Genomic DNA, 24,660 nt, shown 5'->3' on the forward strand with positions numbered 1-24,660 from the left:
ATTTAACGAAAAAAATAAATAAATAACAAATGGATTTACAATATCCTCTAGGACCTAGGTCTATTTTTGAAAAGTGAAGAAAATACCTCACGACCTATTTATTTTCTCTTTCGTAATTCACAAACAACCAGAGCTAGGTTCGCTCTGTGACGACCTACATCAATGTGAGATCCGAACTTGAGACTTTTGGGCTAACAGTCATGCGTGCAACTTCCCGACAACTCCGTCAGGTCTGGATTATTTGACTTACCCCACCTACTTACTCAAAGGACTACATAATGTTACTAAGCCCCACCTACCTAAGCGAAAAACTGGATAATGTAGCTAAGCCCCACCTACATACACAGAGGATTGCTAATCCCCACCTATCTACACGAAGGAAGTGTTACTTGCACTTAGTTTCACCTACCTCCTCTCTACACCTCTACATCTCCACACTTCACCTACTCCAACACGCACAATTTGGCTATTTGTTCCGCATGACTGACCCTGGGTAGCACTAAAAAAACGACGCTGACACGATCTAGTTCAACTGAAAAAAACAGCACCAAAGTGCATGTTCGTGGAAGGGGGGGGGGGGCTTTAGGTGTGGGGGTTGGAACTTGTCAACATAATATTTTTATTGACAGCGCATGCGCGATATGTCAAATCATACGCATACTTAAACACGGGGTGTGCGAATAAATTCGGTTACTCTACAAGTAAGTCGTTTATTAAAAGCAACTTTTCAAAATCTGTAATGCTTTTGAAATATATTCCTGACTGTTGACTGCAGAAAGTGACTCACGGAATATATATTTTTAATTGAAAAAGGTAGGCCTATACATTTTGGCTTTTAAAAATTTGCGTTAATTATGTAGATTAAAATTTAAATACAAACTAAGCCAACGTGGCCATGAGCGGTTACGTGTTGTGGCTTATTTTCATTTTTTACATCTTGCCAGAACTTGTTATTTCTTTAATTTGTACATCCTTTAGCGAAAATATTACAAGTAATTACCAGACTAATTTAAGACATCTAATTCACAACCAGATAGATTACTAGCCCCATTTAAGACCAAATGTATTATTGTTGGAGCATTTAAAAAATCCCTTATATTATTTATTTTTCTATTTTCGTATTAATATATTTTATGATCTAGTTTAGTTTAATGCAATCGTAGTATGATGTTTAGTATTTGTATTACTAAATGAAATAAATCGCCACTCACCGGCTGTATAGCCCCCCCCCCCCCCCCCTTAGCCTATTTTTTCATTAAATAAATCCCTTAATATAAGTATGACATACGTTTTAGTACAAATTGTAATAAATAAATAAAATGGTAAAAGTTATATTCTTTTTATAAATCCCATAAGCAAAAGTATTAAATATATTTAAATAATAAGTATAAAAGTATATATGCCTATGACAAAAATATTAATGTAATTTTGCCGTTTTATTTATCAAAAGGTTCACAGATTTCGCTTACATAAAAAAAAAAAAAAAAAACATTTTTAGTGTCTTATGTTTGGCGTCAAATAATTTAAATTTCTAAATTTAGATTGAAACCTCGTGGTGTTAGACATGAAGATAGGCGTGGCTCTACTTCTCGCTGTCCACCTGTCCCTTGTCGAGTCACAGATTAGGTCACATCTGACCTTTCACCTTGTGACCCTAGACCAAGGGAGTGTCGTCCAATCAGAAGACGTGTCTTTAGAATCAAACATGGAGTACACGTAAGTTTTATAATTTCTTTTGTGTATTCCGGCACAGGGGGGTACATATGTCCCCGGGCGCCGGACCCTAGGGTGCGCCAAAATGGGTTGGGAAAAAAATAAAAGCTAATTTTAGCTGCAGTTTTGCATTATAAATATATAAAAAAAAATTACGGGGTGGGGGCGCCAAATTGAAAGTTTGTCCCCGGGCGCTGGGAAAGGTCGCTACGCCTCTGTTCCGGCATTTTCAAAATCAGCCTTATAAAGTTACATTTTGTCAAACAAGACTTATATCGGAAACATTTTATCGCATAGGGTATTTCAGGTCATAACATATGTAAAAAAAAATATACAGCAAAAAACATCATCTGCTACGAATTACATAACTCTTAGGGAAAGTAAATTTACGTGTGCATTACTGTGACGACGCTAGTTATAAATAGGTCAGAGGTCAAGCAAAGCTAGAATAGGTAGGTCAGCTAGACATTGGTCAGGCAAGGAGAACCAATAGAATTGTAGCTGGAGACGACTGGTCACTTGCGACGGACAGCTGACCATTGACGTGTGGGCAACTATGTAGCACTAGAGTAGAGTTGGTCAGTAGACGTGTTTAGTTAGCTGGTGGAGATACACCGTATAGCGGTTGGACGTATTAGGTGAGTCGCAGCTGACCAGTGGAGTATGTCGGAAAGTTGCAGTTAGATGGTGTTACGTCCAGGTAACGCACTCTCCCCTAATTCTAGATTATTCTAACTAATTTCTATCTAACCTACAACTGGCCCGTAATAGATGGTGTCAGTAGACAATCATGTGTTAGGAAGTAGTTATAGTAGGAGTCGGGGATGGATGTGTAAATAAAGAACTGAAGTGTATCTTGAATTAGACTTGTGTGTTTGATTTCACTAAGCTGTGCCAGGCTACAAAAGAGGAGATCCCCGGACGAGGAAATAGCATACTACACATAACGGTGTATGAATAATACATATATCAGGAAATGCTCCTCTCATAATTAAGTCTTTTATATGGCAATACATAGACATGTATCGCATCTAGATTGTATTATGTTTTTTTTTAGTACAAGTTTGGTGGAGATTGCAAAGTACGCCGTACATGCTTTTGTAGGATTGAAAGAATGGGGGGGGGGGGGGTGAAGGGTTGTTTAAGACTGCAAAGTATGGTCTATTTTATTACGTTAGTATTAATGATGGGGTTTGTAAGATAATTATTAAGCGTCTATACCGGTTGTCGAGAATGTTATTCTGTTGCAATAAATGTCCTGTTTTTGTTCCATTTTAAAAAGAACGAAGAAGAAGAAGAAATGTATTTGAAGTTTTAAAGTTTACAATATTCATCTATGTATAATCATTCAAAAGGATATTGTATTGATATACCTGTAGCCTATACATTTATAACGGCGTGTGCTAAATTAAATCGAGTACATTAGAGTTTATCAATACTCTATGTAATTATATGTTTCTATTTCAGCCAATCGCGTGAAATCTGCAAATCTCCAGGCAACGTCTTCACCTACAGGATAAGCCCGGGGAACGGCGGCACTGACCTCATGGACGACACGGAATCCATGACGTCAGACACCAAAGGCGCCCTCTCCTGCCTCTACCCGACCACTCTCACCAACAACACCGTCACGTGCAAGTTCGCCAAATTCTGCACAGAGAAAAATAACTGCACGGCCGCTCTGTTGAATGTCTGCCCGGAAACGGAGGAACATTCTAGCTGGGAGATGACCCAAGCTATGGATATTACTATACAAGAAGTTGGTGAACGGATTGTTGTCACCAGGTGTTTTGCTGTTTGTCAAAACGCTGACAGAATCGGCGGTAACTATGGGGACAAGGATGCCCCTGGGTTGTCGGACCTGGCGATTGGGTTTATAGTTGCGGGAGTTATCGTTCTTGCGTTTGTTATTGTAGGGGCGAGTATATGCTGGCGAATTGTGATTTACAAGAACTTTGGGGAGGAGAAGAAAAAAGTGAAACGGGTCGAATTTGTTTCCTAAACCAGGTATCGGCAACCTTTCGAGACAGAAGAGCCAAACGTTACAATCTACAAAATTTCCCATTTTTTTTAAAGAGCCACCAACATTGTAATGTGCACTTCGGTAGTGGAAAGCATGGAACCATTGCCACAGGTCTGCCCACAGCACAGTTGTGGGGCTGGGCCTAATGGGATAGCCGATCAGCTGTCAGCTATCCACATGCACTCTACTCCACCTTTTCTCATTGTTTTTTATTTTCTTTTAAGTTGTTTTTATTTTTACAGTATCATATGTTTTGAGTTCAGTAAATTAAATAATTATCATGGAACTGGAGAGCTGCATCTAGACATCAAAAGAGCCGCATGCGGCTTGCGAGGCGCAGAGTGCCGACCACTGTCCTAAACAAATGTTGTATCAGTATTGGAATTATAGCGAAGTATTGCACATGTGAACGTTGTTGAATTTGTGTAATGAAAGTTGTGCTTTGTGTCTGTGTGAGTATCGATTTAGATATACATTACACTTAAATTGTACATTTGAAACATTACTCTAATCAACACATTTTATATAGAGTACCACTCGCTGTGTTGTAGATGACATCATGTGTTTAAATTTTTTTGTGAATTATGAAGTCACAATCACAAATATAGTTTTAATTACAAATTGATGCATTTTTTAAAAATTACTGATAAAAATTAATGTTTATAATTTTTGATACATGATATTTTATTTTTAATTGTGTACATTATTATATGCGAAGTATATTGATTTGAAGTAAATAAATCATCTTTGTCTCAGATACTGATGTTTGTATTAGTCAATCTACATTTTTGTATATTCTATATGAAAATGAATTGCTGTTTCATGTAATCATTGATATACATACTATTAACAATATTGACTCACTTAAAAAGCAACTTGGCAGCACATCATATTTAGCTATCTAGGAAAGTTCATTTGGGATCGTGGAATACAAGATGCATTGAGAGCTTCAATTTGCTAGTCCGTCCCATGTGAAAGTAGATTTGAATTTAGTAAGTAAGATAAGTTCCCTTTTCGAAGATTGCGGTCAATGGAGCAAGTGAAGTAGAGTAACCTCGACTTATAAAGGGGTAGTGTGGCTAGCAACTACAGCCAGTCGCCTTTATTTTCCCTAATTTGAGTTAGGTGCCCATCAGAGATGAGAAGTCTAAAGGAGGTACAACTGAATTGAACCCAGATTCGAACTTGAGACTTTCGGGCTTAAAATTTAGCAAATTATCAAGTACCGTTATATTAACAAGTATTTTGACCGCCAGTTGATGTTCTTTTGTAACAAAAGTATGCAGATTTATTAAAATTTTAAAAAATAAACTATTATTAATATTATTTACTAAGCAAATAAAACATTTGTAAGTAAAAACTTTGAAAACACTGTATTTAGTACGTAGCTAAAGAACTTAGCTGAAATATAAAGCAGCACAAAACAAGAAATTCTGTTCTAAAGTAAACAGTTGAGGAGTTGTACAGTAGAAACATTCTTGTACAATGCATAGCTGATGTTAACAACTGTTCATCGATCACGGTATTGATACTATTCAAAGCAACGTTATAATTAATATTCTTCTGATGTTGACCTCACAAAAACGATTCTAAAGTAATGCGTAATAGCTCTACCACTAAAAATTGCATTGAATGCTGCGGGTTTCACTGTTGGCATATGGTATATCAGAGGCGTAGCGACCCTTCCCGGCGCCCGGGGACAAACTTTCAATTTGGCGCCCCCCCCCCCCCCCGTAACTTTTCGATTTGCACCCCCCCTCCCTCAAAGTTTCGATTTGCATCCTCCCCCTCCCCTCAGACTGCAAAAATTGACATTTTAATTTCTTTTTACAACCCATTTTGGCGCCCTCTAAGGTCGGCGCCCAGGGACGTATGTCCCCCCTGCCCCCCCCCCCCACCCCCCCCATCGCTACGCCTCTGTGGCATATTGACATCAATAACAAAGTAACGCTAAAAGAAAACGTGTAACGTCTATCTTTGTTTAGAGCATCAGTGGAGTTACAAGATACAAAGGAGATGTGCGTCATCGCTGCGAATGCGGGTCATTCAAGGGACACAAGCGAAACCTATAACATGTTAAACTAGTTACTGTAAGTCTTTTTCTTTTAAATTCACATCGGTACGAGCGAACTAACCCTGGTAAAATTTAGTGTTGGTTCGTAAGAACAAATGATCGGAGGAAACATTTTCCATATAATACTTTGTATATCAATAATTCATAAGGGGACACTTACCCAAATCGTTTATGTAAAACCTTTTAGAATATTATTTTTATAAGCAGGGGAGTTAAGCAGGGTATGAAAATAAGTTGTATCGACAAAGGCAGCTAAAAAAGGATGTTAAGACTTCTACAATATATTTTTACAATCATGTCAGTTGAATTGGATACAAAAATACTTTATTACCGACCAAAGCAGTTAAATAGAAGATTTTTCGACATAAAATTAAAATAATAGGTGTTCAACTCTTGCAATAAATACCTACTTAGATTAAAAGCATCTATAAATGTAAAAACACCCACGCATTACAGAAAACATGTAACGTATATAAATTTATTGTTATTGAAATTTGATGCTAGCATTTACGAACACCTTTTACAGCACTTAAAAAAAAGGTCTATACTTAATAGTAATGACAAAGTTAAATGACATCTTTAGTAGGCCTGTAGCTATACATTCCCACCTCCCGACCACCCCCCCCCCACCTCCAAGCCACAAGCAGTTTTTTATTACCTGTCAGAGCGGTCATGCTCGACTACACAAAGCCAGGAAATGGCGGGTGATTCCCCTTGTGTAATAAAAAGACTACTACAAGGGAAATAACCAATTCTTCGACTAAGTATTAAAATATAATTTTAGTATTTAAAATGCTGTTGAACCTTTATTCAGTTACAAAGGACATATGAACATCGTTTTAAAAAGTCTTATCAAATGGAAGAGTGAGGGAGATTCAAATATAATGTATGTAATGATGGTGAGCTGGTTGAAAAAGGGGACTGAGTGGTAGAGTGGTAGAGAGCTAACCCTTAAGCCCTTAGATCTCTTCATATGCCGAGGTCAAAGAAACAAGTGAACTCTACTTCACTTGCTCTATAGACCGTCCGGTTTGAAAAGGGAACTTTATTATTTTTTTACTTACTATCTGTTAAAGTGAAATTATCACATATCTGTAAAACAAATACCGGTATGTGTAGTTTTCTTTAAACAGTTTGAATATATACATGAGTGATTATTTGGTTTAAATTATATATAATCGTTGTCCGAACCTAAAACAAGTTATTTTTTCCACTCGCTATTCTCACTGACTTCAAAGTATGATTACGCTTACACCTGCGATAAAAATAGGACAATCCATGCACAGTATTCTCACAAATTATTGCTACATTTCTAATATTGTAAACGAGTAATATTCACAATATTCACGTTTCTAAGTTAGTAGTCAAATGGTAGAGAATACAACTGCTAACCCGAAAGTCTCGAGTTCGTATCTGGGTTTAATTACGTAGTTCGTCCCTGAGTCCACCCAGCTCTAATGGGTAGCTAAATCACGTTAGGGGTATTAACGTGCTGACCACACATTCCTTACATATGTCAAGGTAACAGAAACAGGTGAACACTACTTCACTTGACTAATGAACCGTCAGGTTCGAAAGGAAACTTTACTTACTATTACACTTTTCTATTATTTAATTTACATGTTTACATTATACAAAATAAAGCAACATGATAGGAGTTATCTGTAACAGAGATCTGACGTACTCTATGTTGTGATTTATGTTGGTATGTACGCCTACACGCACTACTGCAACACATTCGATCTTACGCGCTTAATGAATAGAGTGGATAGCGGGGTGTACAAAAACAGGATACGTTTCAAGCTAACAGAGAATTCGACAACAGTGATTCTCAGTCTTCGTTTTACGGCATATGATGTGTCTAAAAATGTGACGCATTTACTGAATACGCTCACTTAATGACCGTAAACATGGTATAACAATATGGTTGAAACAGTCACCTACAGTATAAGACAGAACATATAAAAATAATTAAATATGTGTTGACTGTTACCATATGTGAGAGGTTTGTGTTGTCCGATTCAATACCATTTGAATTCCTCTACCGTATGAAGATATTGCCATTGTTTTATTTATTTTTTTGAAAACGCGCAGTTTTAATGTATAATTATTTTAATTATTATTATTCAGTAGTCCAAAAACAACTTATTTTTAAACTTTCATACCAGTGTAGTATAGAAAAATGTTTGTGGATTTTCTAATTTTAATACTTTAAAAAAAAAATAATGTTTTGGTTTAAATTTAAAAGCAGGTAATACTAAATGTTTAAGTGTTTATTATAAAGTTGAGAGTCCCTGTTATAAAAGACAATTCACCGTATTCTTAGTCCAGTCGACCTTGACCTTCCTTACGCACCGTTTAGCTACGCCAGTGGTGAAAAGGTGTAACGATTCTATGCTATTTTGATAAGTGCCTTTGTAAAGTATTTTTATTTTGGTAGCCACGCTCAAGTGTTATTGCTACGTTGGCCCTATAATGATAAGATACATCACTGTGCCTGTAATCAGTAGCGTAGCGAGGGGGGTGGGCGGGGGGACATATGTCCCCGGGCGCCGACCTTAGGGGGGGGGGGCGCCAATGAAAAGTTCGAGGGGGGTGCAAATCGAAATTTTGAGTTGGGGGGGTGCAAATGAAAAGTTCGACGCCAAGGGGGCGCCAAATTGAAAGTATGTCCCCGGGCGCCGGGAAGGGTCGCTACGCCTCTGCCTGTAATACTGACATAACGTGGGTGTTTGTTTTTATTTTGCAAGCTTTATTTAATGTTTCTATAATGTTTATCTGAAAGAAAATTAAAAGTAATTAAAAACAACTAAAGATTCCTCTTTAGACCTAGCGATCCGAAGGGCAGATGAAGTAGAGTTGTTATGTTTCTTGTCATCGGTATATAAATGGAGGGTGTGTGTTATTAGTTGGGCTTGTGAGAGTCGGTAGGTGGGAAGGAATGTTGGTGTGAGATATATAACGAATGCATGGAATGATGACGCGTGTGGAAGATAGTCAAGTTAGTGTAGAAACTGGTTGCTGTGGAATGCAAGTGTGACAGTTTGGTTTATGATGTTGATGTGCGAGGTAATCTGTGTCCTGTTAATGACCAGTACAATTGTATAACAGAGGTGTAGCGAGCCCTCACGGCGCCCGGGGATAAACTTTGAATTTAGCTCCCCCCCCTCAATATATTTGTATGTTTATAATTCGAAACTGCAGTCAAATTTGAAAAAAAAAATTCAAACGAGAATTGGCGCCCCTAGGGTCGGCGCCCGGTGACATATGTACCCCGCCACCCCCTTCGCTACGCCTCTGTCATATACTGAACTAATGCTATTAGTAGTTTTAACAAACTCTGAAATAGAAAGAAATTCACGTTATGTCAAGTGTATTCACAATGTCTTTGACCAAGTGATAACGTTAGAGAAGGGATATCTGTAGTGTTTCATAATCGTATGGAAATGTGAGGCCCATTCATGGCATTAGCAGTGTGGTCAGCATCATGTCTGATCGCCTTTACTTTCACCAACATATGTCAGGTACCCAAAGGAGCTGAGTGGACTCAAGGGCATCCGCTAGTTACAAGTCCGAAGCGAGATCAGAACTTGAGATATTTTTTAAATTTATTTTTGCTTAAGTAAAATGTATTTACATGTATATGCTTACAACTGTAATCGTGTAAACGTGTAATGAGAAACCGTTGGTAACAAAATGTGTTTAAACTATGTGATGTTTACTCTTTCGCTTTAACGCGTGTTATGTTTAAATATCACTGTACAGAAATATATTACGTGCCCCTTCATAATTGATTTCATTAAAAATTTGTTAAATATTCATCGTGAACATTAACTCACGAAAATAATTTAAAAAAAACAGCCCCTGCTTAGCTCTCTCACGTTTAATTTTATTTAGCGTCTCCATTTTTAAAACAACTAGTTTAAATTTATATAATACGGTAATTCTTGTGTTACATCGCAATAAACACATGTGAAAAGTTTTAAAATAGATAGCTACATTTAAATTAAGTCTAAGCTCAGGTACATAATGTAGATGGAAACACATTTAAGAGTCTCATGACCTTAGTAAAACAGTTTTTTTTTTAAAATGCCTATCATCATAAAAAAAAAACAGAAAATAAAAATTACCGACCCCGACGAGACTCGAACTCGCAATCTTCTGATCCGAAGTCAGACGCCTTATCCATTAGGCCACGAGGCCACTTACTTCACCTGTGGGGCACAGGTCTTCGTTACACACACACATAAGAAAGTAGGCTTATTCATTATTTCCATTATGTTGTTGCAATTGTATTTAAATCTGAAAAAACATATCTGATCCTTGCAACCACATGTTTCGTTTGAAATAAACATACACACCATCATATTTTCTTCGTTTTCTCGTTTTATATCGCAATTTAACGTTGTTATTCACTTAACGTAAATGCAATTACTTTTACCTTGCTGATGAAGGTTTGGATTGTAATTCATGTTTTCAATTCGTTTGTAGTTTGGCTGTGTACATGATCATATACGTCTAAATAGTCATTAACTCATGGATCAAATTACCCCCCACCCCCCTGATAATTATCTACTAGTAATATCCTTTCGTCCCATTTATTGTAGTAAATGTTTCCGAATCTATATCTCTAAAAGACCAAAATCTTTTCAATTGAGTAATGTCATACTACAGTTTTTTTTTTGGTTTTTTTTAATAGCCCAGGGGTAATGTACAGGGAGGTAATTTACAAGGGGTAATCATCTGATTTCTTTTTTCATATTTTGGACGGGCAAGTCCTTATTCTTTAATTCCATATTCACCTTTCATTTCAGCAATGACAATTTTAACATCTTGAATAAACATCCACATTGTGTAAGCATCGTACAGTTCATTACATGGTATGATACTGATTACACGAATATATTTAACTACAACAGTTACTTCTGTATAACATCAATAATACCGTTTTCGTCACGTTCAACTCATCAATCAACTCTATTCAATGTCGATACATCTTCTAACTACATACGACATTAACAATACTTATTAACACTCAGCTCTATTCATCTTATAAATATATACACCATAAACACTACCGACAACACTGAGCGTTAAACTCTATACAATGTCGATACATCATATAACTACATACAATATCAACACTACCCACAGCACTGAAAGCTCAACACATCTGTCAACTCCATACATCTTATAACTATATACCCCATCAACACTACTTATAACACTGAGCGCTCAACACATAAATCAATCACTCTATACAATGTCAATACATCTTCTAACTACATACAACATCAACACTACTTACAACACTGTAAGTTCAACACATCAGCCAACTCCATACATTGCCATTACATCTTACATACAGCATCAACACTACTTACAACATTAAACATCACTCCATACAATTATCCATGCACATACAACATTCATACATTACAATACAACTTCCCACAGCTGTTCCACATCTTTATGCATGCCCATATAAAATGTTGCTGCGTTGACGAATTATCCTATCAATAAATTAGCCAGCTGGAAAATTCAGCTCACAGAGTAGGCTATGACGAGTATGAAAATGTTAATTAGTTGAAGTAAATGAGAAAATATCAATACAAGCCAATTCTTGCAAAAAAATCAAACATTTTTATACATGAAAAGCATGAATACACGCTCAAATGAAAATTATTCAAATAATATTCATCAGGGTAGTATCGAATATCTTGAAAAGACGCCTTGCCTATAAAAGCTATGCCTTACCTGTCCATTCGCATACCAAAATTCTTCGAGAAAGAAATTATCTGTATCACCTTGTAGCAACCAGTTTGTGAAAGTAAGTATGTTTAATTGTTAACAATCGTTTTTAGTTTATAAGATCGGCGCGTTGTTCCTATTGTGCTAATGCCTGCTATGTTGATGTCAAGACTTGTTCATAACTCAACAGGCTGCTTCGTATCACTGTGTGGAGAGAGGGGGGGGTACGTACGCCCTACTTTATATTTTTCCGCAAATAAACATAATCTTTCTTTTAATGTAAATTCAAAATGTTCCAGTGTATGTTTCAACGCCAGCTCATTTTTGTTCATATTAAACTATTTGTTTAGTGCCTGGTATTTGTTCTAATAAACTTAAAACAAAAAGCAGCTTACATTAACTTAACGATGTATGGTGTTGAACTAATTAACATAATGTTTCTATAAAGATATTGTTTTTATTTTCACCTCGAAGAAATTTTAAGTAGTTAGCATATACCATTAGATTGATATAATTTTAATGTTTCTTTCAGGTTTTTTTTTCTCCGTGGGGGGGGGGGGGGGTAAAGGGGCACTTTCCGTGGGAAAAGACGGACACTGGTAAAAATATATATTTTCCATATAAATTATATTTCTTAAGTTAGGACGGTAAACGTTCTCCCCCCCCCCCCTCCCCCCTCCTCCCCGAAGAGATGCCGGAAAGAAACTGAACAGTTTGTAAACAAAAGTTAGGTTAAGAGTTACCAGGCTTATGTAACCATTTAACAAAAGTACCAATCGTCAATAGCAGAAAATCGTCAGAACATCATCGGCTAAAACAGTGGTTCTCAACCTTTTTGAACGTACTGAACCCCTTCAGTTTCATACACGCATTCACTAAACACTGTCATCGTCTGCACTGTCAAAATCGATCATGTGAGTCGTGTGTGTCTTGACCTCCGTCGAACCCCTGAAACTGACTCATCAACCCCTGAAACTGACTCATCAACCCCTGAAACTGACTCACCAACCCCTGAAACTGACTCACCAACCCATGAAACTGACTCACCAACCCCTGAAACTTACTCACCAACCCCTGAAACTGACTCACCAACCCCTGAGGTTGGATTGAACCCAGGTTTAGAACTTGGGCTAAAATAGCATCACACTTCAACTCACCCACCCTCCTACCAAGGCTGACTTAAAAAAAAACCGAAATGTATTTTGCTCATGACAGTTTCAGACAACAAATTTTATATTACAAATGTGTTACTTCACTTTTTCTACCCCCCCTCCCCCTCCCCACCTTTTCCTCACCCGTGTCACATATCGTCACAATTCAAAAACGCCTTCCACCTGCATGGGCTTAAGTGACCAGTGTTCCCTCTAAGCTGCGCGGCTGCGCGGCCGCGCAGCACTTTCAAATGTGCCGCGTAGTCATTTTCTGATGCCGCGCACAGATTATCAGAACGTCGGGCAAGCCTGATTCACTAAAAAAAATTGTGGTCAGTGGCTTGAATTAAGCGACATTTTTAGTACCTGTTTTGTTAAACGAACAGTCTTTGTGTTTTGGGGCCTCGACCAAACTGATACTTAAAGCTTGTGACCCCTGGGGGAGGGGGTGACCTCGGTTGTCATACCACAGGTCTAGTTAACGGCTTAACTCTCAATTGAGCGGGGCGGGTACCGATGTGATGTCTGGGTGACACTCCCTCTGTTTGATTTAATGGTTTACCCCAAAACTGACCGTAAAAGGGATTGTGGCTAGTAGCTGACTATGCAAGGTTTTATTTTCTATTGTCACTGCCCTCCCCCATCTTCCAACCCCACCCACCTCCTTGATACTATGACGGTTTATCCAAGTCAGATGCAAATTCTAGGTTACTTAAGGTGGATGTGTTTTACTCTGTTTGGTTTAAGGATTTATATACTGTATATCCAATTCTTGTGATTATTACGTGCACCTGGATCGAACTGTTTCAGTATTCACAGACTGGTTTAGTAAATAAGGAATAAAAGTTTACTACTCTGTGCTATTTGAACATGTTGAAAAGAAAAATGTGTGTAACAAGCGTTAAAACAATGCAGCAAAAAAAAAAGCGAGAGATTCGTTTGAACTGGAATGGCTCAAAGTTAAAGTAATAACCGATACGCCAGATTCAAAGAATGATTCAGTTGAATTAAGAAGCATCTATGAATATTTAGATGAGATTGGACTGAAGTGTAAGTTCTGTGCTGCTAATACTTGTAACAAAACCAACAAAGACAACGAATTTGTCACAGGAAAGCGTTGGGAATCATGGAAGCTTGACTACTGTAAACGTCATTTGTCTCGTGTTCACGAAGAAAATGTTGCGATTTTGTACACCCGCTCAAATGGGACTGGCCTTAAAAGTCTGCTGGTTGAAACTAACAATGAGCGAGAAGAACGAATTGAACAAAATGAGCGCCAGCGGTCAAACGAGGATCAAGTTCGAATCCTAATGGATAATGTTCTTCTCGCCATTAGGATGAACGCCTCGATGCTGTCGGTACAACTGATTCATAAACACATGGTGAAGTATGTTTCTATACCAGACAGTTGGCAGAACTTCGAGTAGCATCGTTCCACACGCTTAGAGTTGATAAAAGTACTGACATAACAATATATAAAATGCTAATCCTTTATTTTAAATTTCGTCCAGTCAATTCTTTATTCTACAAAATCGTTTTTGGTGGGATAATTCAGCTTACCGCATGTGATGCCTCAGCTCTGGAGGCAGCCATAACACAGTACTACACTGAACATCAACTTGATATGAACCGCATGGTAATGATAACATCAGACGGGGCATCGGTTATGTTAGGCCGTAGGAAGGGATTAGCTGCTTTACTGAAGGCTAAGGTCCCCCATCTTGTTGAACAGCACTGTGTTGTCATCGATAAGACTTGACACTTTCTGACGCTTGGAAAGATGTTAATTTGTTTAAAAATATTGAGGTTCTCTTACGCACGGTTTACACCTTATTTAGTCGATCTTCAGTTAAAAAGGGCGCACTTAAAGAATTGGCCAAGGTGCATGATATGGATGTAATTTCTTTTCGACCAATTCATGAAGTTCGTTGGTTGTCACGTCACTTTGCTGTCAGTGCTTTGGTTAGAAATCTTGATGTTTTAGCTGCCTACTGTGAAGAACAAGTCCAAGACTGCAATGATCCTGTTTGTTGTTATGTTTTGAGATCATTAAGAGATCCCCTGTATCAAGTTGCGCTTTATACCGTTAATGATGTATTAACTGAATTAGCTAATCTATCAATGTTGTTGCAGCGAAGTAATTTATCATCTATTGAAGCACATCAATTTTGCATTTCTAAAATACGCAAATTAGAAGCACAATACCTGAGTGAAGATGTATATTGGAATGATAATGCCAAGAAAATTTTGAATGAAAACGTAGGAATCGACACAAGACAAATCACCCAGTTTATACGATCAGTCTGCGATCATTTAAATGTAAGGTTTCCATGAGATGAATTGCAGATTTGGTCAGCTTTTGATCATACTGGTTTAAAAAAATTGTGCATTTGAATTTGGCGTCAAAGAGATCAAACAACTGTGCGTTAAGTGCAAAGACTTGTTACAAACAACAAATGAAGAGTCATTTATCACGCAATACAATGACTTCAAATTTCAGATCAGTGAAAAACTCAAATCAGGTTCAGTAAATTCACTAACTGAAATCGCAGGAGTTACTTTAATAAACGATGAACAATTTAGCTCATTGGCAAAGTAAATTGACCTATGCTGTACTTTTCAAGCATCCAGCTCTGATTGCGAGCGAGGTTTTATTCTTCTGAACAGCATTAAAGTGCAAGCACGAAATAGACTTGAAGTCACACATTTGGAGAATCTAATGCGAATTAAATTATATCTAAATGCTGGAGAGGATGAGGTTTTAAACAAAGCATATAAGGTGTGGAAGCAAGGCAAGGTTAGACGCGAGAAATTGCAATAAATGCCCCTGAAAGGTTAGCTAATTTTGTTTTCAAGTCAGCTTTTTAAAATGGTTAACATGTTAAACTGTTGTATTTGTATTACCGTTATGGTATTAACATTATTAACATATGATTGCATTACACTAACATAGTAAGTCGATCATATAACATGTTGTCTAAGTATAACTCTGAAAGTTTCTGTTGTGTATTTTATTTTATGTTGATGGGATTCGTATCTTCTTTTAATTGCATACGTTTCACTAGTCCTACACATTATACTATTAATTTATATCAAAATGCATGCCTTCATTACTCTGCTTAATTGTAAGCCTAAACATACATATAAAGTTGCCCAAGTCATTTTTAGCACCGCGCACACAACATATTTTTTGCACACACACTCTTGGTCCTTAGAGGGAACATTGTAAGTGACGTACACACGGTCGCTGATATGAATGTATCATATACATCTATGCTGATATTTATTCTGAACTGTTAGCTTTTAACACGTAGAGAAACTTGCGATACTTTTCTTTTATAAAAGGTATCACGGATCTATTATCTTCAATTTAAAAGGATCTCGAGTCATACCCTCCCCCCCCCCCTTTTTATGTCCACGCCTTTCCCATATAAAGATCGTGGGGTTTTTGAGACGGGGTTTTAATAAACTAAACCCAATTTAAACACACCATTGTATGCTATAAAAACAAATGTGCTAATTGGATTATTGTAGGTTGATATTTGCCCAAGAAACTTAGACTCTAGATCTTGGTTTCTGATTTTTTAAAAAATCCTTCATTAACACCATCTATATAAGTTCAATTTTATTTCAGTAAACATGAAGTGGGTATTACTATTTTTTTCAGTAAACATGAAGTGGGTATTACTATTTTTTTCAGTAAACATGAAGTGGGTATTCCTACTGCTCTGCCTGACAGTGCTTTGTTCAGTTGCATACGCTGAACTCAAGGTATGTAAACTATACTTATAACTTTAGGTTAGCACAAAACAAACATTAATTGTTAGAACTACGGCTTATTCATTTATCAGATACATAAATAGAGTAAATCATCATTTTTTCCCTTTCGTGCCCAAGACTCATGGGGCAGATGAAGTAGAGTTCATCTGTTTCAGAGACCACGACATATGAAGTGATAGTGTGGTCAAAACTATGCCCTGCCCCATTCGTTCCCCTAACGTGAGTTAGATACCCATCAGTGATGGGCTCAGGGAAATCTACATCACGATAATAAAAGCTGTAAGTAATTAAGTTATAGTAGTGCATGTTAATGTTGCAGGTGGCTGATCTTGAAGGAGACCAAGTTAACGGACGTTTGGAACCCGTGTCAGACAATGATGGATCGGGTGCCGGAAAGGTACGACGTGCCGGCGACAGAACCTACTTCCTGAAACCTGGTGGCGGTTAATACATTCAGAACACCGTGGGCGGTTAACATTTTAAACAAATAAAAATATTTTAACCGTTGTTACTGTATACTTTTTTATTGTGTGTTAAATTTATGCTTATTTATACTAAATGGCAGCGGAATGGCGTGGCCTAAGCGGTAGAGCGCTAAACTGCTAATTCGAAAATCTTGAGTTCGAATTCGGGTCCAAGTCAATAGAACGCCCATGTGTCTACCCAGCTTTGATGGGTACCTAACTCATCTTAAGGAAAGTAAAGTGCTGACCATACCTTCTCTTCGTATGCCGAGATCAAGAAATGCGAACTCTACTTCATCTGCACATGGGATCGTTAGTAATAAACATGATTCGTTACTCATTTTAAAAAATAAACTTAACGTCAGCGTTAAGAATTGTAAGCGTCTACTATTATATACACGTATATACATATGAGGTAAGATAATTTTGATACTCATGTTGATCTATCTACAGCTATCTCACCGTGTTAAAGGAATACATTCACTGGGTAGATAGTTCTGCGTCTATATAATTAACACTTTAAACAAACGTATGATTCTGCTACCATATGGTCTGATACACGGACATGAAATGTTTAAAAATAATAATTGATAACTTTTTCACGAGTGTCCACAACAACATGCAAGCGGCATATGAAGTTGTTTCACTTTGACAAAGGCCGGATGACTAGAGGGGCAATCGAATGCACAACTTGATGGACTTAAAAAGGCTAGGGCTAGTATTAGGGCTTTCAGCTTTCTGAAGGTGGACACAATGGAAAAAAATGATTTAAAGTATTTCCCGAGAGTCTTCAAATGCTCCCCCCACCCCAATGTAAGCTACCTGAAAGTTTATTAAAAATGTCTGAGCATGTTGTTATGGCCCTTAAATAATGTATTATTGATTTAATAACGGCTCAGTTGTCTGTGTAAAAAGGGCTCGCCACTGAACAAAATTTTGAGAACCCGTGAACCAAATTATACCGACAACTCCTTGATTATTTTGTAAGAGATGGTTGTAGAAATGTTTTTTAATACTGCGAACCCAAAGCTGTTAGATGGTTTCCACGTCCCAACATGAAAGGTACCCTGGTGAATCTGAAGACATGTGTGTGCCGATAGTGTCCGATTTATGTTGCCGCAATAAGGTATCAGGAAAAATAACTGGTTTTATTTGAATCAGTATTAAAGTATTCAACACTTTGGCATCCAATTTTCATTTTTATTTTCTTGGGATCAAATGCTCTTTAAATTTAAAGTGATAATTAGTTTTTCATTTAATGTCTTTCTTTATCCAGCTTTACTTACCTCCGTATTTGTTTTCAAAGTATAGGCCTATCCTTAATTCACGTTTCCGACATGATATTGCTGCGTCCAATATTTTTACTTTTTATCTTTTTTATATTTCTGTTTCTTTTCCTCCTTTTTTTTTATTAATTTTTAAAAATCAATTTTTTTTTTTTTTTTTTTTTTTTTTTTTTTTGCAAATTAAATAAATGTATAGGCCTACAAACATAAAAAGAGCGTTGGTTTTTAAGTGCCCAAAATAAAGGGAAGGAACTTTAGCGTCTTGAGTTAGACGGTATTTTTCTCTCTGTTTTCCCCTGAGCGAGACTACTCTTTCCATTTACCGACGATTTTTTAAAAAAAATATACGAAGAAAAGAAAGCAATAGATTGGAATGTGAAAACTTATAAAATGTTGGTAAAACACACACAAAAGGCATGTTTGTAATTATTGTTAATTCAAAGTCGGGCAATAGGCCTACGTACCGCCGGTATTTTTACATACGCTCGCATTGTACGGAATGCAATAGGATTGCATCTTCTCGTTTTCAATTGAAATATGTAGCAAAATATAACACATGTAATAATTATGTAAAATGATTTGCATAGCGTTCAATCACTATAAGTTTTGTCAGCACATAGATTTTACCATCTAGAACGATTTCAACGTATTTACAGGCCATACAAGCAGCCACAATCCGACCATAATCAATATGTTTTTTAAACGCAAAGTAGTCTGAAAAAACTATTCCTAGCCTGTGGTTTAAAATTTAAACAAAAATGAAAAAGAAAAAAAACAGTACTACATCAGTGTGTAATCATCTGTAATGTACAATAGTTGTGCTACAGGATAGTGACCGCGGTCCATATTGAATCCAACAAACCCAAATGACCTATACGTCGTGACGATCTGACCCCTGGATACCACATTTTATTGGACAGATTGACATTTCAAGCATTAAGGATAGGATGCATGTCTGTTAAAAGCAGCTGAATTATTCAATTGAACCCGCTACTATGCTTTACATGTAAGTATTGTAAGAGCCATTAATTCCTTTTTGACATTGCACATCGTATATATACCCTCACAGCCACACGTACATTATCCGAGACTTACCTCTCTGTTTAAAACTTTACCTTTTTTGGAAATGCTTAAATCATATCGACTACTATAGAATAACGATTACATATGATTACTATGTGAGCTCTTTTTTTTTTTTAAATTATTTTTGTATATTTATATAGTGTCTCCTTGGCCAAAATAATGTTAGAAATAAGGGGTTTGGATGCAGATACTGGTAATGATTTTACAAATGTAAACATGGAGTATTATTACAATACCGAAGGTTAGCATTGGTGTATAATAACTTCTAATAAATACCGCAATTTTGCAAACGGGCGTAATTCGTTCCCGCCATTCATTACTGTGACGATTTGCCCCGCCCACCGTGCTCAGGTCACTCGAGCAAACACTTCGGCCAGCTAGTTCTATAAATAGAAAGAAACGTTACTGACCAACCACTCGTGTAGTGTACACGTTAGTCCTGCGCAGGCGTGAACTTTTACCTGTAAGGCGCAAACTGACCTCCGAAACAATTTCGACACGATTTGTTTGACATCTCATTTGGAAGTGGCAGGTAGATGTATGTCAATATATTGCAGGTCATATGGAAGGGGATCTGTACATAGCAGGTTAGTTTACAAATTCTTGTTGATCGATTTATGAAATTATGAGATGGCATTGGTTGTTTACTATACTATTAGTTATCGTTTGAAATTTTCGGGGGGGGGGGGGGGGAACTAAAATTTCCTGGGGGCGGACAATTTCGGTGGGCGGACAACAATTTCCGCGGGTGGGGTGGCACACACTGTTAAAAATATAAATTCCATTTTGTTCCGTGGGGGTGGGGGGGGGGTAGACTCTCTTTGAAGAGATGCCTGGAAAAAAAATACTAAACACTGTGCGAGACACGAGTCCATGTCTACATCAAATCTTGAGCTGTTGGTCGTGTCAATGGATAACCGACGCTGCGATAGGCTGAAATGTGGGGAAGTAGAACTCGAGTAGGCGCCTATTACTCTCCGCGCGGCGCGTAGGTTTAGTATAAAGTCTTAGCGCTGAGCACTTCCTGGTGCTAATCCACCTGTTTATGTAGGTGCTAATCCAACTTTTTATGTAGGACTCTCGTTAAAACATTAGGTTTGTTTAAAATGTTGTGTTTATTTTAAGACTTAAACTGAAACATCATGAAATTATTTTAGTACTGCAAAGGTTTACGGATCAGTAAAATATCAAGTAAATTAATGAACGCTGAAACTAGATAAACAATGTAAAATAAAACTATGGTAAAATAGTAAGATTATTTCGCGAATCATTGCTCTTGAAAAAATATAATAATTATTACAGTTTTTACAACACCGAACGAATTTTTTAACAAAGAAATTAGCAATTTGTGTAAACAATTTCACTGCACTTTCAGTTGCACATTAAAATTACAGAGTTAATAAGTTGCACAATGTAAATTTTAAAAGGTCAAATAACAGGTAAACAACTTCGCGCTTGAGTGATTACCCGACAAAAACAAAACAACTCGGCTTGATGAATTGCCTGATAGGGTCTTGATAGACAAACGTAGAGTACACGATATAAAACATCGAACAGATCGAAATTTGAAGCCTCTTTTTTATCACTGTTTTATCGAGTCTCTGTTAGTCTGTATTGTATCATTTATTCATGTGGAGTTTAGGTTAGTATGCGAGTGGTGTTACTGTTGACTTTACACACGTTAATTCGATTTCAGTATTAGAGAATATTTAGCATGTAATTAGTGAATTATTCAGTTCATAAATAGTGAAATATTCAGTACATAATTAGTCAAATATTCAGTATAATAATTAGTGAATTATTCAGTTCAAAAATAGTGAAATATTCAGTACATAAATAGTCAAAAATTCAGTATATAATTAGTGAATTATTCAGTTCATAAATAGTGAAATATTCAGTACATAAATAGTGAAACATTCAGTATATTTTATTCGGTTTTTTTAAATTTGTTTTAGATAGAACATTTGAAACAATGGCTTTAATCGACTTGGTCCTGCTCATTGGTCAAGCCGTTCTGGTGACGTCATTCCCTCGACCTCACCTCACCATTCATCTGGCGAGTCCGGCGTCTGTCAGTCCGCCTGAGTCACGTGACATCCGTATCGAGGACAAGTGGGAAAACACGTGAGTTATGACATACATACAGATACAATCTATCACATAATGGCTTTAAATGGACTTTAATATGTTTCCATTCTTTTATTTCTCGTATACAAAGTATACAGGAAGTATTGTAACCTAGTTGGAAAAATATAGTTTTGCAATTTTGTTCGTATATATGTGTGTGTGTGTGTATGTGTGTGTGTATGTGTGTGTCTGTGTGTGTCTGTGAGCATGATAACTTGAGTACTGTTACAGCTATGTTGATAACATTTCCTATATAAGTATTATATTAAATGTGTAGTTCTGTATCAACTTTTTAGCGATTTCCAGTCAACGTAAATGAACTTCTACTTTTGGTTTTTCAAAAGCCTGTAACTTGAGTACTGTTTCAACAGATAGTCGACATTTCACAAATGAGTAAAATGATTAAGTATCTACCTGCTCTCAAGTTTTGAGTAATTTCCGTTGACCGGAAGTAGTAATTTATGCTATTTCCGATTCCTCAAAAAAAAAAGAATATGAATTTATTAAGTAGGGCCTACTAATATTTCACACTATTTTCCACACTTTGTTTGCTGTTTATTTGGTGCGCAATTTTTTTTTCTTGGTAATTAGATTGTATTTTAAAAAGTTTCAGTAGTTAAAATTGATTAAAAGTCATGTTTATATCTCGATTTTGCTTCCCCTGTTGTGTTTTATAATTAATATTCGAGAAAGTTTACGGGAGATCATATTCAAAAAAAAAAATTAGCGTGTAATTAGCTTTGCGTACTTTTAATAGATTTTAGAATTTTAGACAATAAACTATTTGCATACAGACTTGACTGCGATATACTTGATCGTTTTTGCGGGATATTGATGATCTTATTTAAAACACATCCTAGTTTATATGTTGTATGATTTAGTCAAATCTACTTTGATTACTGTGGGACGACGTGGCCCAAGCGCTAGAGCGCTGGGCTGCTTATCCGGAAAATTCGAGTTCGAATCCGGGTCCAAGTCAGTAGGACTTTCCTAACGCATGTTAGGGAAACTAAAGGCGGCTGGGAAAAGTGCTGACCACAAGATCCCAAAATATGCCGAGGTCAATGAACATATGTACACTAATTCAGCTGCCAAATGAGTCACCTGAAATAATTACTATTCTTTACTTTTTTACAATATTATATAGGGAATTATTTGGAATTTGTATTTTTTATAAATATAAATCTTGATTAAATGCACCGTTTTACACATTATATCAATAACGATTTCTGCCGTCTATCTCAACTTAGGTCATTATAGAAATGACTGCTAGGATTGCGAATGCTGTCATACATAGAGGTTAGGCTCAGGCCTAGTTCCATGCTAGTAAATATTCCGAGATACGAATACGCTTGAAAAAAACATTCGGAGAGATATTAACTGATAATTTTTTTTTCTAATTTTCTTATTCTAAATTACTTTATAATATACTTAAATAATGCTGAAAATATTTCTATTGCTTTCTATTTTAAATTATTGTTTTCAACAGAATCTCCCGAGGGATATGCCGCGCCCCGGGTAACAAAATCACCTTCAGGCTAAGTCCCGGGGACAGTGCCACAGATCTCATGGATGAAAGTGTAGCTCTGACGTCACGCTCTGTAGGTGCGCAGCAGTGTACACCCACCACCCTACCCGACCCCGTTTCCTGCAAAAACGGGAAGTTTTGTTCACAAGGCAACAACTGCACCATCACCATCATATCTGTTTGCCCGGGGTTTGAATCCAAGTCAAGCTGGGATATGACGGAAGCGATTGACGTCACGATTGGATTAGTTAACGGTGACGTGGTTCTGTCATCGTGTTTCGCTGTGTGTCAGTCAACAGCCGATGCTGTATTACCCAGCCAGGGTCGGGGTTTGCCCGAGGCGGCTGTAGGGGTCATTGTTGCAGGGGTCATTGTGTTGGCTGCTGTTATAGTCGGTGTGGCTATCTTATGTATTACTCGGCGTAGTGGGATCGTGAATAGAACAAATGAGAAACTACATTATATGGAATACGCTCGATAACATTTACATTATTTTAGTATTGTTTTAATTAATAAAACCAAACTTTGAAGTCACTTGAAGCATTGTGGCTAGGTAACAGTCGCCGTTTGAGATTTTTATTAGGGAATGAAGCCCAACTATTAGTTTACTGGATGCATCGGCAACTAGCTAACAGTTACCCTTTCAAATTTGATCGAGAAATTAAATTACTGGATGCATTATGGCAAGGTAACAGTGTACCTTTTTGAGATTTTTAATAAGGAATAAAGTTGAACTATTCCGTTACTGGATGCATTGTTGGCTAGCTAACAGTTACCCTTTGAGATTTTATTAATAAATTAAAATGAACTCTTCAGTTACTGGATGAATAAGTGTCTAGTTCACCCATACCGTCTTGAGGTATTTTAAAGTCAAGAAATGAAGTTGAACTATGAAGTTAATGAATGCATTGGTAATTAAGTAACAGATACTATTTGAGGGTTTATCAAGAAAAGAAACTGACATATTTAGTTACTTGATGCTTTGTGTCTAATTAACATTCACGTTTTTACTTTCTCGTATATACGAAGTATAGAGAAAGTCTTGTAATCGTGTAAAAAAAAAAAACCCCGAGATTTTTACAAATCTCGACGTTTTACACCTCCCTGAGTGGGAAAAACATATTTTTGCAATCTTGTCCGTATGTCTGTGTGTATGTGTGTGTGTGTCTGTGGGTGTGTGGGTGTGTCTGTAAACAAGATAACTTGAGTACCGTTACAGCTAGGTTGATGAAATTTCATATACAAGTATTTTATTAAAATCGTAGATCCGTATCAGCTTTTGAGCGATTTCCAATAACCGGAAGTGGTACTTTTTCTACTTTGAATTTTTCAAAAGCCTATAACTTGAGTACTATTTCAGATAGATAAATGAAATTTCACAAGTAAGTAAACGATCTAATCCTCTAACTTCTGTCAAATTTTGAGTAATTACTGTTGATCGGAAGTAGTAATTTACGCTATTTCCGATTTCTCAAAAAACGCATGTAAATTTATAAAGTACTAATAATATTCCGCACTATTATGCACATTTTGTTTTGGCGTTCGCTTGGTGCGCAATTATTTTTTCTACGAGATTCTATTCTATTTTTAATAGTTTAAGTAATTAAAAATCATGTCTATATTCCATCCCACGTAGTGTTATATAAGAATATTCGAGAAAGTTTAGGGGAGATTACTCCC

At 36.7% G+C, this 24,660-nt stretch overlaps 2 protein-coding genes, 1 long non-coding RNA gene and 1 other non-coding gene across 4 annotated transcripts in view; 3 read left to right on the plus strand and 1 right to left on the minus strand.

The window, feature by feature from the left end:
- The window catches only part of LOC131954147 (uncharacterized), a 36,895-nt gene extending 19,949 nt beyond the window's left edge, over nt 1-16,946 (plus strand). The window contains exons 2-3 of the long non-coding RNA XR_009388738.1: nt 16,413-16,483; nt 16,812-16,946. This is a non-coding gene — a long non-coding RNA (uncharacterized LOC131954147). The remainder of the gene's footprint in view (nt 1-16,412; nt 16,484-16,811) is intronic.
- On the plus strand, nt 705-3,917 carry LOC131954146 (uncharacterized). The gene is made up of 3 exons (XM_059317677.1): nt 705-813; nt 1,542-1,716; nt 3,181-3,917. Exons 2-3 carry the CDS (start codon nt 1,565-1,567, stop codon nt 3,713-3,715), a joined length of 687 nt encoding a protein of 228 aa, XP_059173660.1. The 5' UTR covers nt 705-813; nt 1,542-1,564; the 3' UTR covers nt 3,716-3,917.
- Nucleotides 9,941-10,013, minus strand: Trnar-ucg (transfer RNA arginine (anticodon UCG)). Its single transcript has one exon. It is a non-coding gene; the product is annotated as a tRNA-Arg (tRNA).
- Nucleotides 16,947-20,860: 3,914 nt separating the features above from the next.
- On the plus strand, nt 20,861-23,996 carry LOC131954163 (uncharacterized). The gene is made up of 3 exons (XM_059317701.1): nt 20,861-20,967; nt 21,281-21,449; nt 22,942-23,996. Exons 1-3 carry the CDS (start codon nt 20,955-20,957, stop codon nt 23,459-23,461), a joined length of 702 nt encoding a protein of 233 aa, XP_059173684.1. The 5' UTR covers nt 20,861-20,954; the 3' UTR covers nt 23,462-23,996.
- Nucleotides 23,997-24,660: the final 664 nt, after the last annotated feature.

The sequence above is a fragment of the Physella acuta genome, unplaced genomic scaffold, assembly GCF_028476545.2.
Source record: "Physella acuta isolate Inbredline_101_S28 unplaced genomic scaffold, ASM2847654v3 ptg000976l, whole genome shotgun sequence".
NCBI lineage: Eukaryota > Metazoa > Mollusca > Gastropoda > Physidae > Physella > Physella acuta.

Coding starts and splice junctions, on each gene's coding strand:
- LOC131954146 (XM_059317677.1), top strand. CDS start 1,565: ATGAAGATAGGCGTGGCTCTACTTCTCGCTGTCCACCTGTCCCTTGTC. Junction 1,717..3,180: donor GAATCAAACATGGAGTACAC/GTAAGTTTTATA, acceptor TTTCTATTTCAG/CCAATCGCGTGAAATCTGCA.
- LOC131954163 (XM_059317701.1), top strand. Junction 21,450..22,941: donor GAGGACAAGTGGGAAAACAC/GTGAGTTATGAC, acceptor TGTTTTCAACAG/AATCTCCCGAGGGATATGCC.